Source organism: Procambarus clarkii, chromosome 1 (genome assembly GCF_040958095.1).
Source record: "Procambarus clarkii isolate CNS0578487 chromosome 1, FALCON_Pclarkii_2.0, whole genome shotgun sequence".
NCBI lineage: Eukaryota > Metazoa > Arthropoda > Malacostraca > Decapoda > Cambaridae > Procambarus > Procambarus clarkii.
In genome coordinates, this window is record NC_091150.1 from 50,250,212 (window position 1) to 50,264,141 (window position 13,930).

Consider the following 13,930-nt stretch of genomic DNA (forward strand, 5'->3'; position numbering starts at 1 on the left):
AAAACTCCACACCCCAGAAGTGACTCGAACCCATACTGCCTGGTAGCCTCGGCTACTATCATTTTTTGTACAGTCACTGATGGTCGAGTGGTTAAGAAACTAGGTACTCCATGGTGAATAGTACTCCTGGCTATCTGGGTTCGAATCCGTCTGGGGTGTGGAGTTTTCAGTTGTATATTGGCTTGAGGACCATTCAAGCTTGTTCGCATATATTATAATATATATATCTATATATATATATATATATATATATATATATATATATATATATATATATATATATATATATATATATATATATATATATATATATATATGTTGTACCTAGTAGCCAGAACGCAATACTTGGCCTACTATGCAAGGTTCGATTTGCCTAATAAGCCAAGTTTTCCAGAATTTATATATTTTTAAATTTTTTTCATATGAAATGATAAAGCTATCCATTTCACTTTGTATGAGGTAATATTTTTATAATTTGAGTTAAAACTAATGTAGATATATGACCGAACTTAACCAGCCCTACCTAACCTATCCTAACCTAACCTAACCTAACCTAATCTAACACAACTAGGTCAATAATTTATATTCTTAATATAATATAATAATAATAATTCAATTAAACTAATTGGAAACAATTTATTTGAAATAAAGAAAATCACTCGGCCTATTAGGCAAATCGGGCCTTGTATAGTAGGCCGAAAAGTGCGTTCTGGCTACTAGGTACGACATATATATATATATATATATATATATATATATATATATATATATATATATATATATATATATATATATATATATATAAATGTATACTGACGTTACTCTACTCCTGAACTTCGTCCTTAACATCTCTGCAGAGGTTGATTGACCTTAATAACCCTACAAAGGTTGACAGGCCTTAATATCCCTCCACAGGTTAATAGATCTTAATAACTCTTCAAAGGTTGTCAGGTCTTATTATTTCTCCAGAGGATGATAGACCTTATAAACTTTTTAGAGGGTAATAGGCCTTAATAGCCCTCCAAAGATATCATTTACACCGCCTCACTGCCATTTGACTCACGGATTACAACAGCTGCAGCTAAAATGATACTCCGGATATGGAGTATCCGGTACTAATGGTACTCCGGATATTCATTATAATTGACTGCGAGACAAAAAGAGAAACCTGCTATGGGACGATTTTATAGAATATGTGAAAACAGACCAGTTTCCTGGGAGTTTGAATTTAACTAATATCCTTATGTTGAAAATAGTTGTCAGGTTGTTCTAACTAATTTTGTGTTTAATTTAAAATAGTCTCCGCCAAATTTCCTCATTTTTTTGTTAAACAATATCTCTAACGAAATATTGGTGCTTTTTATAGTTATTAAAATTTGCAAATAATAAACATTCTTCGCAGCTCATACTGTTTTCTTAATAAAGAGCTTATAATGTTCGTGAGGTGACTCTAAGAAATGTTGTTATTGCAAGACGCGGATAAGTTCTGAGTCGGTTCAAGAGGCAAGTCGATACCAGGCAAGACATTATCAGGTCCGGAGACTGGCAGGTTCCTTAACACTTCCTGTACTCTCAGCAGAAATGTACACGACCGTCGCGTCCTGAAGGGCCAGGGTGGGGAGCTCTCAGTCGTCACACTTAATGAACCTGTCTGGTTAAGAGTACCCTGGGCTGAGGAGAGTGCACCTGTCTGGTTGAGAGTACCCTGGGCTGAGGAGAGTGCACCTGTCTGGTTGAGAGTACCCTGGGCTGAGGAGAGTGCACCTGTCTGGTTGAGAGTACCCTGGGCTGAGGAGAGTGCACCTGTCTGGTTGAGAGTACCCTGGGCTGAGGACAAGGATGAGTCCACCAGACTGAAGGTTGTCACCAGGTCTGTCATACCAAAGGTCATCGGGGTCTCTCTTCGTAGTTGTTCAGGAACACCTCGACTCAAGTGTAGCGAGGACTGTATGTTAGTTCCACCACCATAGCTTGTGTCTGGGGGTACTTGTGTCTCGTTGACTGACTGGCGACGTGAAGCACAATGGTCTCCTGTGTCTCTCAGCTCTTTCTTCCTCATCTCGCCGTGGGTCTCGTGGCTCTTGCTAGAAAGAAGACTTCCAGGAACACTATTGTCATTTCTACGTTCCAAGAATTCTGTCTCTGCTGAAAAATACGTCGTTATAGTTTCCAATCCAGTAGGCGGTTGGCCGACAGCTGGCACAGAGTAATTGTAATTTTCCGTCTCCAATTTGTTCGGTTCTTCACTTATATTCCGCTTCGTATTGTCTGTGATGAACGTGGGTGTCTGACTGAGAAATGGTGCAAAAATGTCAATCTTGTTTAGCGACAGAGTTTCCATTTTAACCTTATCGGGACTGTTCCATTTCTCTCCCGCGTCCTGACAGGGTGTTGGCGGAGGCACAAGATCCAAATCATTGGCCCTGAAGCTTTCGGGCACAGAGCTGACAGATGCTGCGAGGTTCTGGTCGTACTTCTCCAGGGCCTCGCTGCCGGAGCTGTCGAAGTCGTCCTCCACCATAACCCTGGCTAAGCTGTGTCCAGCAGAGGTACTGGTATCCGACAGAGTGCTGCTTCTAGATAGGGTGCTGGTCCTCGAAAGAGGGTTAGTTTCTGATAGGTTTTCAGTCTTCGACAGAGTGTTGTTCATCGACTGCGGGTTATTCCTCGCCAGGCTGATCTGAACGCCAACAGAGCAGAGGACAGCGGGATCGCGAGTAGCAGCACCTAAGCCAGTCTCATCGTCATGAAAGGAAGGTCTTGATGGTGCTGCTGTGGCTGGCAAATGACTCCTGTTGTTGTGGGTCTCTTTCAGATCTTCACCCGAGAGTGATAACTTGGATAGTCGTCTCTTTACATTCATAACAAGTTCACAGGAGTTGACTTGTCGTTCTTTAGTATCGTTTGCGCAGACTTGTATGTCGTTGAGGCTACGCTGTCGTGTCTTTAGTATTTTACCTTGATGCACAAAATCCTTAGCTGTATCTGAAGAAGGCTCGGACCTTAGTGTACTTAAAATGTCTACAGTTGTATTATGTAGTTTGATTATTTTGTTATGTGCAGAGTTTAGAAGCCGAGTGCTGTTTGACTTCGTATTATCAAGTTTATTGAACTTTATATGACTGTCTCTAGAAGGATCTTGGCTAGCCACACTGGCAGGCTTGGACGATAGCCTCGCTGATAAACTCTCATTAACCTCGTGTGATTGTTTCACGTCATTTACTATCATACCGTAGTTGCAAGGTGAAAGACCTTTCTTGTTATTTTCTTCGCCAGGATTAATGATATCGTTAGTCCCTCTGTTATTTTTGTCGAGCTTTGAAGACGAACAACCTATGTTACTAAAATTTTGAAAATATGTGCAAATTGGTTGTGTACCATTAGTGTTTAAAGGCGCTGGCTGGCTTGTATTTTCAGTCATCAGACATAGTGAATATTGAGAGTTGCTGCTAGTTTTCTGGACCGCTCCAAGAGACCCCATCGCCCGGTCTGCACATTCTCCCGTGCCTCTTACCCTCGATGGCAACACCGCTGGAGAGCCCGTCCCTCGCGGCCAAATAAGATACTCACACGCTACACTATTGGACGGTACTTCAAGTTCTCCGTCTGATTTCAGGTACTTACAAAACAGAACTTTTTGACCGTTTTTAAATCTTCGTGATGAATCTTCAGTAGAACTTTCATTCTCGATCTTCTTTTGGTTGAGCATGTGCAAGACTGTGTTGAGGGTGGTGGGCGTGGCTGGTGCAGAGGTCCTCTGGTGGGGGTCAGTGGGCGGAGTGTTGAGGGTGGTGGGCGTGGCTGGTGCAGAGGTCCTCTGGTGGGGGTCAGTGGGCGGAGTGTTGAGGGTGGTGGGCGTGGCTGGTGCAGAGGTCCTCTGGTGGGGGTCAGTGGGCGGAGTGTTGAGGGTGGTGGGCGTGGCTGGTGCAGAGGTCCTCTGGTGGGGGTCAGTGGGCGGAGTGGTGAGGGTGGTGGGCGTGGCTGGTGCAGAGGTTCTCTGGTTGGGCTCACTGGGCGGAGTATGACGTGAATGATTAGTCTTGAAGCTGCCCTGACTAACCTCTCCTCTGCACTCCGACATTGCTTCTCTCTTCCTGAAAGATGACACAAACATTCTCCTATTTACGGACTTCTGATCCAGGACGTCGCGGGACATGACCTGCTTTGGTCCAGGTCTATCCATGGATGATTTAGCAACCGGTACACAGGATTCATCGAGGTCCTTTCTATAGTTGGAGATTTTTTTCAGACCGACGGATATCTGTCGAAGGAAGTTGTCCGTTTTGAGGTGTTTTAATTCCAACATGTTGCCGCGATCAACCACATCCGTCGGTATGGAGAGTTGAGGTCTGATCCACTCCTTGGCAGAGCTGCTAATTTTACTGTTCATTGAAAGGTTTTTGGTGTTAATTGCAAGTTTTCTATCGCTCGTGCTCACGCGTGACTTGGGAGAGCCGCTGCTGTTTACAGAACATCTTATTGAGCCATTATGGCTCTCAGGTCCGCATGATCCTAGATTCTCAGCAACAGTTGAAATATTCTTAGTATTTGTGAGATATTTACATGTTATATTAGCTGGTTCAGACTTGTTCTTGTTAGTGTTGAGATATTGACAAGTATTACTTGTTGGCTCAGCTGACTTGCTCTTGTTAGTGTTCAGATATTGACAAGTATTACTTGTTGTTGGCTCAGCTGACTTGCTCTTGTTAGTGTTGAGATATTGACAAGTATTACTTGTTGGCTCAACTGACTTGTTCTTGTTAGTGTTGAGATATTGACAAGTATTACTTGTTGACTCAACTGACTTGCTCTTGTTAGTGTTGAGATATTGACAAGTATTACTTGTTGACTCAACTGACTTGCTCTTGTTAGTGTTGAGATATTGACAAGTATTACTTGTTGACTCAACTGATTTGCTCTTGTTAGTGTTGAGATATTGACAAGTATTACTTGTTGGCTCAGCTGACTTGTTAGTGTTGAGATATTGACAAGTATTACTTGTTGACTCAACTGACTTGCTCTTGTTAGTGTTGAGATATTGACAAGTATTACTTGTTGTTGGCTCAGCTGACTTGCTCTTGTTAGTGTTGAGATATTGACAAGTATTACTTGTTGGCTCACCTGACTTGTCAGTGTTGAGATATTGACAAGTATTACTTGTTGGCTCACCTGACTTGCTCTTGTTAGTGTTAAGATATTGACAAGTATTACTTGTTGGCTCAACTGACTTGTTAGTGTTGAGATATTGACAAGTATTACTTGTTGGCTCAACTGACTTGCTCTTGTTAGTGTTGAGGTATTGACAAGTATTACTTGTTGACTCAGCTGACTTGTTAGTGTTGAGATATTGACACGTATTACTTGTTGGCTCAGCTGACTTGTCAGTGTTGAGATATTGACAAGTATTACTTGTTGGCTCACCTGACTTGCTCTTGTTAGTGTTGAGATATTGACAAGTATTACTTGTTGGCTCAGCTGACTTGCTCTTATTAGTGTTGAGGTATTGACAAGTATTACTTGTTGGATCAACTGCCTTGTTAGTGTTGAGATATTGACAAGTATTACTTGTTGGCTCAGCTGACTTGCTCTTGTTAGTATTGAGATATTGACAAGTATTACTTGTTGGCTCAGCTGACTTGTTAGTGTTGAGATATTGACAAGTATTACTTGTTGGCTCAACTGACTTGCTCTTGTTAGTGTTGAGATATTGACAAGTATTACTTGTTGGCTGAGCTGACTTGCTCTTGTTAGTGTTGAGATATTGACAAGTATTACTTGTTGGCTCAACTGACTTGCTCTTGTTAGTGTTGAGATATTGACAAGTATTACTTGTTGGCTCAGCTGACTTGTTAGTGTTGAGATATTGACAAGTATTACTTGTTGGCTCAACTGACTTGCTCTTGTTAGTGTTGAGGTATTGACAAGTATTACTTGTTGGCTCAACTGACTTGTTAGTGTTGAGATATTGACAAGTATTACTTGTTGGCTCACCTGACTTGCTCTTGTTAGTGTTAAGATATTGACAAGTATTACTTGTTGGCTCAACTGACTTGTCAGTGTTGAGATATTGACAAGTATTACTTGTTGGCTCAACTAACTTGCTCTTGTTAGTGTTGAGATATTGACAAGTATTACTTGTTGGCTCAGCTGACTTGTTAGTATTAAGATATCGACAAGTGTTACTTGTTGGCTCAGCTGACTTGTTAGTGTTGAGGTATTGACAAGTATTACTTGTTGGCTCAGCTGACTTGTTAGTGTTGACATATTGCCAAGTATTACTTGTTGGCTCAGCTGACTTGCTCTTGTTAGTGTTGAGATATTGACAAGTATTACTTGTTGTTGGCTCAGCTGACTTGCTCTTGTTAGTGTTGAGATATTGACAAGTATTACTTGTTGGCTCAACTGACTTGTCAGTGTTGAGATTTTGACAAGTATTATTTGTTGACTCAGCTGACTTGCTCTTGTTAGTGTTGAGATATTGACAAGTATTACTTGTTGGCTCAGCTGACTTGCTCTTGTTAGTGTTGAGATATTGACAAGTATTACTTGTTGGCTCAACTGACTTATTAGTGTTGAGATATTGACAAGTATTACTTGTTGGCTCAGCTGACTTGTTAGTGTTGACATATTGCCAAGTATTACTTGTTGGCTCAGCTGACTTGCTCTTGTTAGTGTTGAGATATTGACAAGTATTACTTGTTGTTGGCTCAGCTGACTTGCTCTTGTTAGTGTTGAGATATTGACAAGTATTACTTGTTGGCTCAACTGACTTGTCAGTGTTGAGATTTTGACAAGTATTATTTGTTGACTCAGCTGACTTGCTCTTGTTAGTGTTGAGATATTGACAAGTATTACTTGTTGGCTCAGCTGACTTGCTCTTGTTAGTGTTGAGATATTGACAAGTATTACTTGTTGGCTCAACTGACTTATTAGTGTTGAGATATTGACAAGTATTACTTGTTGGCTCAGCTGACTTGCTCTTGTTAGTGTTGACATATTGACAAGTATTACTTGTTGGCTCAGCTGACTTGCTCTTGTTAGTGTTGAGATATTGACAAGTATTACTTGTTGGTTCAGCTGACTTGTTAGTGTTGAGATATTGACAATTATTACTTGTTGACTCAGCTGACTTGCTCTTGTTAGTGTTGAGATATTGACAAGTATTACTTGTTGGCTCAGCTGACTTGCTCTTGTTAGTGTTGAGGTATTGACAAGTATTACTTGTTGGCTCAGCTGACTTGTTAGTGTTGAGATATTGACAAGTATTACTTGTTGGCTCAGCTGACTTGTTAGTGTTGAGATATTGACAAGTATTACTTGTTGGCTCAACTAACTTGCTCTTGTTAGTGTTGAGATATTGACAAGTATTACTTGTTGGCTCAGCTGACTTGCTCTTGTTAGTGTTGAGATATTGACAAGTATTACTTGTTGGCTCAGCTGACTTGCTCTTGTTAGTGTTGAGATATTGACAAGTATTACTTGTTGGCTCAATTGACTTGCTCTTGTTAGTGTTGAGATATTGACAAGTATTACTTGTTGGCTCAACTAACTTGCTCTTGTTAGTGTTGAGATATTGACAAGTATTACTTGTTGGCTCAACTAACTTGCTCTTGTTAGTGTTGAGATATTGACAAGTATTACTTGTTGGCTCAACTGACTTGCTCTTGTTAGTGTTGAGATATTGACAAGTATTACTTGTTGGCTCAGCTGACTTGCTCTTGTTAGTGTTGAGGTATTGACAAGTATTACTTGTTGGCTCAGCTGACTTGTTAGTGTTGAGATATTGACAAGTATTACTTGTTGGCTCAACTGACTTGTCAGTGTTGAGATATTGACAAGTATTACTTGTTGGCTCACCTGACTTGTTAGTGTTGACATATTGACAAGTATTACTTGTTGGCTCAACTAACTTGCTCTTGTTAGTGTTGAGATATTGACAAATATTACTTGTTGGCTCAGCTGACTTGTTAGTGTTAAGATATCGACAAGTGTTACTTGTTGGCTCAGCTGACTTGTTAGTGTTAAGATATTGAGAAGTATTACTTGTTGGCTCAACTGACTTGCTCTTGTTAGTGTTGAGATATTGACAAGTATTACTTGTTGGCTCAGCTGACTTGCTCTTGTTAGTGTTTAGATATTGACAAGGATTACTTGTTGGCTCAACTGACTTGTTAGTGTTGAGATATTGACAAGTATTACTTGTTGGCTCAACTGACTTGCTCTTGTTAGTGTTGAGATATTGACAAGTATTACTTGTTGACTCAACTGACTTGTTAGTGTTGAGATATTGACAAGTATTACTTGTTGGCTCAACTGACTTGCTCTTGTTAGTGTTAAGACATTGAGAAGTATTACTTGTTGACTCAACTGACTTGCTCTTGTTAGTGTTGAGATATTGACAAGTATTACTTGTTGGCTCAACTGACTTGCTCTTGTTTGTTTTGAGGTATTGACAAGTATTACTTGTTAGCTCACCTGACTTGCTCTTGTTAGTGTTCAGATATTGACAAGTATTACTTGTTGTTGGCTCAGCTGACTTGCTCTTGTTAGTGTTGAGATATTGACAAGTATTACTTGTTGGCTCAACTGACTTGTTCTTGTTAGTGTTGAGATATTGACAAGTATTACTTGTTGACTCAACTGACTTGCTCTTGTTAGTGTTGAGATATTGACAAGTATTACTTGTTGACTCAACTGACTTGCTCTTGTTAGTGTTGAGATATTGACAAGTATTACTTGTTGACTCAACTGATTTGCTCTTGTTAGTGTTGAGATATTGACAAGTATTACTTGTTGGCTCAGCTGACTTGTTAGTGTTGAGATATTGACAAGTATTACTTGTTGACTCAACTGACTTGCTCTTGTTAGTGTTGAGATATTGACAAGTATTACTTGTTGTTGGCTCAGCTGACTTGCTCTTGTTAGTGTTGAGATATTGACAAGTATTACTTGTTGGCTCACCTGACTTGTCAGTGTTGAGATATTGACAAGTATTACTTGTTGGCTCACCTGACTTGCTCTTGTTAGTGTTAAGATATTGACAAGTATTACTTGTTGGCTCAACTGACTTGTTAGTGTTGAGATATTGACAAGTATTACTTGTTGGCTCAACTGACTTGCTCTTGTTAGTGTTGAGGTATTGACAAGTATTACTTGTTGACTCAGCTGACTTGTTAGTGTTGAGATATTGACACGTATTACTTGTTGGCTCAGCTGACTTGTCAGTGTTGAGATATTGACAAGTATTACTTGTTGGCTCACCTGACTTGCTCTTGTTAGTGTTGAGATATTGACAAGTATTACTTGTTGGCTCAGCTGACTTGCTCTTATTAGTGTTGAGGTATTGACAAGTATTACTTGTTGGATCAACTGCCTTGTTAGTGTTGAGATATTGACAAGTATTACTTGTTGGCTCAGCTGACTTGCTCTTGTTAGTATTGAGATATTGACAAGTATTACTTGTTGGCTCAGCTGACTTGTTAGTGTTGAGATATTGACAAGTATTACTTGTTGGCTCAACTGACTTGCTCTTGTTAGTGTTGAGATATTGACAAGTATTACTTGTTGGCTGAGCTGACTTGCTCTTGTTAGTGTTGAGATATTGACAAGTATTACTTGTTGGCTCAACTGACTTGCTCTTGTTAGTGTTGAGATATTGACAAGTATTACTTGTTGGCTCAGCTGACTTGTTAGTGTTGAGATATTGACAAGTATTACTTGTTGGCTCAACTGACTTGCTCTTGTTAGTGTTGAGGTATTGACAAGTATTACTTGTTGGCTCAACTGACTTGTTAGTGTTGAGATATTGACAAGTATTACTTGTTGGCTCACCTGACTTGCTCTTGTTAGTGTTAAGATATTGACAAGTATTACTTGTTGGCTCAACTGACTTGTCAGTGTTGAGATATTGACAAGTATTACTTGTTGGCTCAACTAACTTGCTCTTGTTAGTGTTGAGATATTGACAAGTATTACTTGTTGGCTCAGCTGACTTGTTAGTATTAAGATATCGACAAGTGTTACTTGTTGGCTCAGCTGACTTGTTAGTGTTGAGGTATTGACAAGTATTACTTGTTGGCTCAGCTGACTTGTTAGTGTTGACATATTGCCAAGTATTACTTGTTGGCTCAGCTGACTTGCTCTTGTTAGTGTTGAGATATTGACAAGTATTACTTGTTGTTGGCTCAGCTGACTTGCTCTTGTTAGTGTTGAGATATTGACAAGTATTACTTGTTGGCTCAACTGACTTGTCAGTGTTGAGATTTTGACAAGTATTATTTGTTGACTCAGCTGACTTGCTCTTGTTAGTGTTGAGATATTGACAAGTATTACTTGTTGGCTCAGCTGACTTGCTCTTGTTAGTGTTGAGATATTGACAAGTATTACTTGTTGGCTCAACTGACTTATTAGTGTTGAGATATTGACAAGTATTACTTGTTGGCTCAGCTGACTTGTTAGTGTTGACATATTGCCAAGTATTACTTGTTGGCTCAGCTGACTTGCTCTTGTTAGTGTTGAGATATTGACAAGTATTACTTGTTGTTGGCTCAGCTGACTTGCTCTTGTTAGTGTTGAGATATTGACAAGTATTACTTGTTGGCTCAACTGACTTGTCAGTGTTGAGATTTTGACAAGTATTATTTGTTGACTCAGCTGACTTGCTCTTGTTAGTGTTGAGATATTGACAAGTATTACTTGTTGGCTCAGCTGACTTGCTCTTGTTAGTGTTGAGATATTGACAAGTATTACTTGTTGGCTCAACTGACTTATTAGTGTTGAGATATTGACAAGTATTACTTGTTGGCTCAGCTGACTTGCTCTTGTTAGTGTTGACATATTGACAAGTATTACTTGTTGGCTCAGCTGACTTGCTCTTGTTAGTGTTGAGATATTGACAAGTATTACTTGTTGGTTCAGCTGACTTGTTAGTGTTGAGATATTGACAATTATTACTTGTTGACTCAGCTGACTTGCTCTTGTTAGTGTTGAGATATTGACAAGTATTACTTGTTGGCTCAGCTGACTTGCTCTTGTTAGTGTTGAGGTATTGACAAGTATTACTTGTTGGCTCAGCTGACTTGTTAGTGTTGAGATATTGACAAGTATTACTTGTTGGCTCAGCTGACTTGTTAGTGTTGAGATATTGACAAGTATTACTTGTTGGCTCAACTAACTTGCTCTTGTTAGTGTTGAGATATTGACAAGTATTACTTGTTGGCTCAGCTGACTTGCTCTTGTTAGTGTTGAGATATTGACAAGTATTACTTGTTGGCTCAGCTGACTTGCTCTTGTTAGTGTTGAGATATTGACAAGTATTACTTGTTGGCTCAATTGACTTGCTCTTGTTAGTGTTGAGATATTGACAAGTATTACTTGTTGGCTCAACTAACTTGCTCTTGTTAGTGTTGAGATATTGACAAGTATTACTTGTTGGCTCAACTAACTTGCTCTTGTTAGTGTTGAGATATTGACAAGTATTACTTGTTGGCTCAACTGACTTGCTCTTGTTAGTGTTGAGATATTGACAAGTATTACTTGTTGGCTCAGCTGACTTGCTCTTGTTAGTGTTGAGGTATTGACAAGTATTACTTGTTGGCTCAGCTGACTTGTTAGTGTTGAGATATTGACAAGTATTACTTGTTGACTCAACTGACTTGTCAGTGTTGAGATATTGACAAGTATTACTTGTTGGCTCACCTGACTTGTTAGTGTTGACATATTGACAAGTATTACTTGTTGGCTCAACTAACTTGCTCTTGTTAGTGTTGAGATATTGACAAATATTACTTGTTGGCTCAGCTGACTTGTTAGTGTTAAGATATCGACAAGTGTTACTTGTTGGCTCAGCTGACTTGTTAGTGTTAAGATATTGAGAAGTATTACTTGTTGGCTCAACTGACTTGCTCTTGTTAGTGTTGAGATATTGACAAGTATTACTTGTTGGCTCAGCTGACTTGCTCTTGTTAGTGTTTAGATATTGACAAGGATTACTTGTTGGCTCAACTGACTTGTTAGTGTTGAGATATTGACAAGTATTACTTGTTGGCTCAACTGACTTGCTCTTGTTAGTGTTGAGATATTGACAAGTATTACTTGTTGACTCAACTGACTTGTTAGTGTTGAGATATTGACAAGTATTACTTGTTGGCTCAACTGACTTGCTCTTGTTAGTGTTAAGACATTGAGAAGTATTACTTGTTGACTCAACTGACTTGCTCTTGTTAGTGTTGAGATATTGACAAGTATTACTTGTTGGCTCAACTGACTTGCTCTTGTTAGTGTTAAGACATTGAGAAGTATTACTTGTTGACTCAACTGACTTGCTCTTGTTAGTGTTGAGATATTGACAAGTATTACTTGTTGGCTCAACTGACTTGCTCTTGTTAGTGTTAAGACATTGAGAAGTATTACTTGTTGACTCAACTGACTTGCTCTTGTTAGTGTTGAGATATTGACAAGTATTACTTGTTGGCTCAACTGACTTGCTCTTGTTTGTTTTGAGGTATTGACAAGTATTACTTGTTAGCTCACCTGACTTGTTAGTGTTGAAATATTGACATTTAGAGCTTGAAGTTGCAGTTGTGCTGCTGTTATTGTCTTGGAGGTAACTGCAAGATATACTTATACTAGATGTAGACAGGTGGCATTCTCCCTTCTGTGTGCCTCTAGTGGCGTTGGCATCGTTGAGGACCTTTCGGCCGTGGATGGTGGAGGTGTTTACTGGATTGTCTTCCTTACCTGGTGGTGAATGATCGAGGGCTGGAAGTGGGGTTTTCCTCTTGTTTTCTTTGTTTAGGAATGTGTCTAATGAGGTAGCTAAACATCTGTTTTGCTCCCCGGGACGCGCCCCGGGAGAGAGAAAGTAATTATCATTCGAAGGTGCTAAGTCAATGCGATTATTTAACAACTGGAATGGATGGGAGGAGAAAGAGCTCGGAGAGGTTGAAGTGGAGGGATGGGGCCCAACCACCTTGACCATCTTGGATTGAACGCCACTGGAAGAGTCTGTGGGAGGTCTCATCTCTGTCTTCCGTTCTTGAAGTTGTGAATATCGTCTTGCGGAAGGAGCAGCATCTTGGAGTGATTGGTCTGTGTTGTCAACATCATCAGGTAGTGTTGATCTTGAGTTCTTTATCTCATTATTTCTTTCTTTTAGTAAAAAGTTTGTGGAAACTTTATGGAATTTACGTTTGTCTTTTTCCAAACCCTGATTAGCTGGTGGCGCTCCAGCTGGCGAGGTCACGATGGACATGGCACCTTTCCCTTGACAACTTTCGCCAGATTTTACTGATAATACAAATAAATTATCATTCTTTGTTTTTAATTCAGATTCAGCAATAAGCGTCGCATTGGTTGTTTTGTTTTCCATTCCGAAAGCTTGCAAGATGGGCTTCGTTGAGAGCTTCAGGCTGGTGTGACTCCTGCCAGCGCCAGGTGAAAAGGGCACCACGATCTCTCTGGCCCTCACCAGGTACTGACACACAGGCCTCATGAAGGGGCCACTGAACACCCCGCTGTGGCCAGAGTTCCCGGAGGACGCAGCAGGGACTTGAGTTCTCATCTTCTAGAGGGAGTCAAAGATAGCCTTATTTCACTGAAGTGTTTCGTAGAGTGTCTTGTGATCCTTGAAGACCGTCTTGCGGTCCTCCCAGACCCTAAAGTCAGTATTGCTGAGTTGGTCAAGGATTCGCCCGTCTGTGAGGGCTTTTAGACGCCGCCGGTGTGATTACCTAAAGGTACTGACAGTGGAAGACGACATATACTTGCTACAGCCTTCATTTTATCATTCTTGCCTCATAAGATCCTGAAGAAACCTGAAGCTTTTAGCGTCAGAAGAGTCCATGTAAGTGTCTCGTGGCACGAGGTTCTTAGTGCAACGCCGCGATCGAGCGACTCTCGGTGTCATCTCTCATCATCCTCCGTAATGAAG

General features: G+C 40.2%; 1 protein-coding gene across 1 annotated transcript; it reads right to left on the minus strand.

The window, feature by feature from the left end:
- Nucleotides 1-818: 818 nt before the first annotated feature.
- Nucleotides 819-13,561, minus strand: LOC123750397 (serine-rich adhesin for platelets-like). The gene has a single exon (XM_045735764.2). The coding sequence runs from the start codon at nt 13,559-13,561 to the stop codon at nt 1,451-1,453; it is 12,111 nt and encodes a 4,036-aa protein (XP_045591720.2). The 3' UTR covers nt 819-1,450.
- Nucleotides 13,562-13,930: the final 369 nt, after the last annotated feature.